The 6,280-nt window shown below is 39.4% G+C and overlaps 2 protein-coding genes across 2 annotated transcripts in view; one reads left to right on the top strand and one right to left on the bottom strand.

Annotated features, from left to right (window-relative positions):
- pigs (GAS2-like protein pickled eggs) overlaps positions 1-6,280 on the bottom strand; it is a 252,245-nt gene that overhangs the window by 169,240 nt on the left and 76,725 nt on the right. The gene's annotated exons all lie outside the window — the stretch shown is intronic.
- The window catches only part of LOC141431409 (uncharacterized), a 77,898-nt gene continuing 73,082 nt past the window's right edge, over positions 1,465-6,280 (top strand). Inside the window, 4 exon segments of the mRNA XM_074092577.1 lie at positions 1,465-1,542; positions 1,545-3,582; positions 3,759-3,839; positions 3,882-4,415. Of these exon segments, the coding sequence (XP_073948678.1) occupies positions 1,465-1,542; positions 1,545-3,582; positions 3,759-3,839; positions 3,882-4,415 (2,731 nt within the window).

The following is a 6,280-nucleotide window of genomic DNA, read 5'->3' as shown; positions in this document are numbered from 1 at the left end:
ACATCTTGCCTAGTTGTCTCATTATAAAGCAAAATGGTTATGTTACTGATCCAAACTAAACGTAGTTGCCCGGTAGATTGTTTACTAATGCTACAAACGAATTTACATATTCGTATTTATGTAAATCAGGCGATGTTACACTGGGCTGATATATTCGGAGCCTGGTCACAGTTCTATTGTTACCATTTGCGTGTACGATATTAAATCTTGTTTTTTGAAGTCGTTAGGTGTTAGAATAGGCATGGAGGATTTCAGATGTATGAAGTGACTTCTAGCTAAAGCTATAATTATACCAAATAGATTGTATTAGATTTAATTATCTTCTATAGATTTTTTAATTTGTCCCGTTCGAGTCGTCCGCAGACATGGTCCGTGGGGTCCTAAATGCGGACTAAGCTTTTTAAGAAAATAACAAAGATAAATGTCACAGGGACTTAAGAGCTGGCAGCTTCCTCGGATAAAGAATTAGCTAAGCTATTCAGAAGGGAACGCTGCTAGCATCTCGGGGCTTTGCCTAAAGGGACTCTTTAATAAATTGTGTTTAGTTTCAGTTTTTTCTTATACCTATACTCTAATTTTGGGGTAATTATATCGGGTGTGGCCTGTAATATGAAAAATAATTAAAGTTAAGAATCATACTCGTCAACTGGGACAACATTAGTTTAGCGACTTTTAAAAATAATATTTTATTTTATTTTTTATTTACACTTTTAATTTATTTTTGAAGAAGCAATATAAAGCACATTACTTAAAGCTGATGTTTTGTACGTGACAGGGCGACGTTCAGTTTGTGTTCTGGAATGGAATCGTACATTGATAGCAGTATTTAATTAGATTGAAAAAAAAGAAAATCAAAGACTTCATTATTTTTTAAAAGTTCGCTGAACTAATGTTGTTCATTGACGAGGACGATCTACGTTTTAATTTTTTGCTGTATTACATGGCCACACCCGGTATACAAAATAATTATAATTAATTATGTTATTAATAAATTTCTTGATGTATGTTAATTTGATGGAAGTACGGTGCATACTAAAGTGCTAACTCAGTACATTATTGTCCTTATGACACGGTAAAGATCTTCAAAGGGATTGATGAAATATATATATGTAGGAATGAGTGATATGCTGAATGACTGATTGAATGTGATGATCGAATGAGGGAGATGGAGTGAATGAGTGTCGGAGAAAGACGTAAGACGTGTGTGCGAAAGGACGTGTTGTTTATTATTTTAATTAAGATTGTGTTTTTTGAGTTTTATTGAATTATATTTTATCTCGCCAACTAAGGTGTTTCCTAAAGTAAAACTCTACAGTTTTTGGGGGCTCGACCGAGATCACAGCGATCCAACTGGATTTTTTCAAGACGACGACGTGTTCATAGAACAAAAGACGACGACGACGGCTCACGTCAAACGAAAAATCAGACGACGAAAATACGATTTAAAATAATTTGTGACGAAAAATGCCTAAAGAAACAAGACGTAACAGTCGGCGAGTAGAATTTGAAGATTCTTTTGAAGAAGCCATGTCATCATCACGAGGGGCGGTGCCATGTTACATCTGTCAGAGGAACTGGTTCCAAAGTTCTCCGGCCAGGATAAGACGTATCCTGCGACCAAGTGGATCCAAGACGTGGAAGACAATGCCGAGGTGTTTGGATGGACGCCGGTACAGCAGTTACTCATGGCAAGGCGGTCGTTGACAGGTACTGCGGCACTATGGTTACGCGCTGAGAGGATGTACAAGACGTGGGATGAGTTAAAAGCTAGTCTTTTAAAAGAATTCCCTGATACCATTGACAGCAAGACTATCCACGAAATGATGAGTTCACGAGTGAAGAAGTCTGACGAATCGTGCATCGACTATATGCTCATCATGAAAGAACTGGGTAAACGTGGGAAGATGCCCGATTATGTCGCGATCAAATATATTATCGACGGTATAAGAGACGACCCAATGAAGAAAATGATGTTATATGGAGTGACGACATATTCTGAGTTAAAAGAAAAATTCAAAATTTACGAGACGTTTAAAGAAGATTTGAAAACTAAGAAGACCCCAAATTTGCCTAACCAAGAATTTAGAAACAAGCCGAAAAGTAAGTGTTACAGTTGCGGAGAGAATAACCACATGTCCAATGAGTGCCCGCACAAGCCAAAGGGACTAAAATGTTTCCGGTGCAATGAATTTGGTCACATTTCATCACAATGTACATCGACGGCGGGAACAAGCAAAAGTCATCAAAGGCAAAATGGCGAATCAGCGGCGAGTCACATGTGTGTTCAGAAGAATTCGAACGCAACAGAAAGGAACATTCTGAACGGGAACGGGAACAAGAGCGAACGACAGAACGAGTTCGGAACTTCATTCGGTTCGGTCAAGATGGCGGCAATGACGGCGCCACAGGAGACGACTGTAGCGAATGACATGAGTGACAACAACAATGTCAACGAGGATGGCGGACGGCCGACGTATCGTAAACCGATGAAAGAAATTATTTTATTTGGGAAAAATATTGGTGCATTGATAGACTCAGGAAGTGACATAAATTTAATTTCGATTGACTGTTTACAAGCTTTGAACGCGCCAAAATATGAACAGAGCGTGATTTCTTTGAGTGGACTTGGTTCGACGCGTGTTTATTCGTTAGGTTTTATCAAAACAAACATTTTTATAGATGGACAATGTTTCGAAGACGTAATTTTACATGTTGTGCCTAGGAATGTGATGCCGTTTTCTATAATTTTAGGCCAAGATTTTTTAAAGAATGTAACGTTTGTTATGGAAGGCAGTCGAGTACTTTTATTAAAGTCTAGTAATGATTGGTACCGTAACTTTATGTGTAGTTTTTGTGTTTCCGATGTTATAGGTTACATGAAGGATCCAGAGTTACAAGAGGAGGTAAGACAAGTTGTTGAGACGTATCGGCCTAACAAGACGAAAGAGGCTCCAGTTCAGTTGCGTATTACATTGAAGGATGACGTCCCGGTTGCGCAACGACCACGACGGCTGGCTTTGGCCGAGCAACAAGAGGTTGAGCGTCAGGTGAAACAATGGCTAGAAGACGGGGTGGTTCGGGTAAGTTATTCCGAGTACGCTAGCCCATTGGTGCTTGTCAAGAAGAAGGATGGTAGCACTAGAATTTGTGTTGATTATCGACAGATAAACAAAAAGATGGTGAAAGACGAATATCCGTTGCCAGTCATAGGAGATCATATTGATAAGCTGGCAAAGGGAAGGGTGTTTAGTACAATTGATTTGAAGAATGGGTATTTTCATTTGACAGTTCACGAAGACTCTGTCAAATATACTGCGTTTGTGACACATAACGGGCAATACGAATTTTTAAAGGCTCCGTTTGGTTTATCGGTATGTCCAAAGGTGTTCACAAGATTTATTAATGCGATTTTCAGGGATTTGATTGAGATGGGAATTGTTCTGATTTTTATTGATGACGTCATTATAATTGCAGAGGACGAGACACAAGCCGTTGAACGACTTAAGTTAGTACTAGTAAGAGCATCTCAGTATGGACTCGAGATTAACTGGAAGAAGGCGCAACTGATCAAAGGAAGGTGGAGTACCTTGGTCATGTTGTGGAGGACGGAACTGTGCAACCAACACCAGAAAAGATAGATGCTGTGGTAAGATTTCCTCAACCTACTAACGTGAAGCAGTTACATGGATTTGTTGGTTTAGCATCGTACTTCAGGAAGTTTATCCAAAACTTTGCTCTTATTGCACGACCTTTAACAGAATTGCTTAAGAAAGATGTTGATTTTACATTTGGTGAACCTCAGAAAGCAGCGTTTAACATGTTGAAGAAGGAACTGATAAGTAAGCCTGTATTAAGAATTTTTGACCCATGTTTGTACACAGAATTGCACACGGATGCATCGATGTACGCAGTAGCTGCTATTTTACTTCAACGATGTCCAGATGACAACCATATGCACCCAGTGTATTATATGAGCAGGAAGACTAATGACGCAGAACAGAAGTACACGAGTTACGAGCTTGAGGCTTTAGCAATAATTGAAGGAGTGAAGAAATTTAGACATTATTTATACGGACTAAAATTTAAAATTATTACTGATTGCCAGGCTTTTGAGATGACGCTGAGGAAAAAAGATTTAACTACCCGAGTAGCTCGATGGGTATTAGTACTACAGGAGTACGACTATGAAATAGTACATCGTACAGGATCGCAGATGAAACATGTTGATGCTTTGAGTAGATATGTCGGAGTAGTTACCAGAGAATTCCATGAGCAGATCAAGAAAGCTCAAGAACTAGATTGTGGCTTAAGGGCGATTCGAGAAATTTTGAAAGAAAAACCATACATGGATTACTGTATGCAGAATGATATACTCTACAAAGGACTGCAATTAGTCATTCCACAGGGAATGGAAGGTGATATCATAAAAAGAGTACATGAGAATGGACATTTTGGAAAAAAAAGATGGTGGAGTTAATTAGTAGAGATTATCACATACAAGATTTACATAAGAAGATAGACGAGTTTATGGTCACATGCATTCCATGTCTGCTGGCGACTAAGAAGAGTGGAAAACAAGAAGGTTTTCTTCATTGCATTGATAAGGGCAGTATTCCATTGCACACACTACATTGCGATCATATTGGACCTTTATCTGAAACAAAGAAGCAGTATAACTATATACTTACGATTGTTGACGCATTCACGAAGTTTGTTTGGGTATTCCCAACTAAAAGTACAACGGCGAAAGAGACATTGGACAAGCTAAGGATACATCAACAGGCTTTTGGTAATCCTTATAGACTTATTACAGATCGAGGAGCTGCGTTTACGAGCAACGAGTTTAAGGAATATTGTCAGACGGAGAATATTCAACATACGCTTATTACGACTGGAATTCCAAGAGGAAACGGCCAGGTTGAAAGAATCCATCGCATTTTGGTATCAGTATTGACGAAGCTGTGCATTTCAGATCCAGGACTGTGGTATAAGCATGTTGCGAGACTGCAGACAGCTCTTAATAGCACGTATCAAAGAAGTATCGATACGACACCATTTGAACTGATGTTTGGAACGAAAATGCGAACAAAGGAAGATATTGAAATATACGATATGTTATTGCAAGAGGAACGAGATGCTTATATCTGTAACCGAGAGCAGCTACGATGTTCAGCGAAGGCGCAGATATTGAAGGTGCAAGAAGAAAATAGACGTAACTACAATAAACGACGCAAAGTTAGCACATTGTATCATGTTGGAGATCGTGTGGCTATCATGAGGACGCAGTTTGGTACATGTTTGAAATTGAAACCTAAATTTCGGACCCTACCGCGTGACAGCCGTGACGGGCAAGGACCGGTACGACGTAGAGAAGGCAGACAGTTCGACAGAAGGACCCACTCGTACTTCTACGTCAGCTGATTACATGAAGCCGTGGCCTAGGGGTCAATGAACTGCGGGTCAGTCAAAAGACGTTATGCTGCACTGCATATAAGGTAGAGTTTTTATTTCTTATGTTTTTGCGGTTTCACGAAAAGTATTCGACTGACTGCCCCACAAACGATTTTTTTTTTTTTTGATTGATGAGTTGAGATGTTTATGATGAGATGTCTACTTAGGTGTTACTGTTAAGAGTTTGTTTTATTATTTAGATGGATGACGGTTTAGTTTTGTTTTCAGTATAGGTAAGTTTGTTTAAAGATGTTTTGCATTGTGTAACTTTAGGTACGGTGTGCCTGAGGACAGGCACAAGCAGGAAGGCCGAGCTGTAGGAATGAGTGATATGCTGAATGACTGATTGAATGTGATGATCGAATGAGGGAGATGGAGTGAATGAGTGTCGAGGAGAAAGACGTAAGACGTGTGTGCGAAAGGACGTGTTGCTTTATTATTTTAATTAAGATTGTGTTTCTTTTGAGTTTTTATTGAATTATATTTTATCTCGCCAACTAAGGTGTTTTCCTAAAGTAAAACTCTACATATATATATATATATCTAAAAAAGACCTCCGTGGCATGTTGCCTAAAAGACTGGCAGCAATAATATAACATGCTTTAAGTAATATAATTAAACATTTAAAAAATATCTGTCACAATGTCAGGTCGACGGCATAGTTCCCAGGAGACAGGCAGCGTTTCCGCGTTGAGTGGCCAGGATCAAACGTTGGCGGAAATAGCTGCCTGCCTTCTGCTCGCCAGTCGTTTTTATCAGACACGAAGAAATTCCTTTTACGAGCTCCTTCGCGCCTAGACCCCATGCCATGGGCTTAGACTCTCAGCCT

This window comes from Choristoneura fumiferana, chromosome 9 (genome assembly GCF_025370935.1).
Source record: "Choristoneura fumiferana chromosome 9, NRCan_CFum_1, whole genome shotgun sequence".
NCBI lineage: Eukaryota > Metazoa > Arthropoda > Insecta > Lepidoptera > Tortricidae > Choristoneura > Choristoneura fumiferana.
Note: the sequence above shows the minus strand (reverse complement) of the source record. Positions and strands in the feature narration are given on the sequence as shown.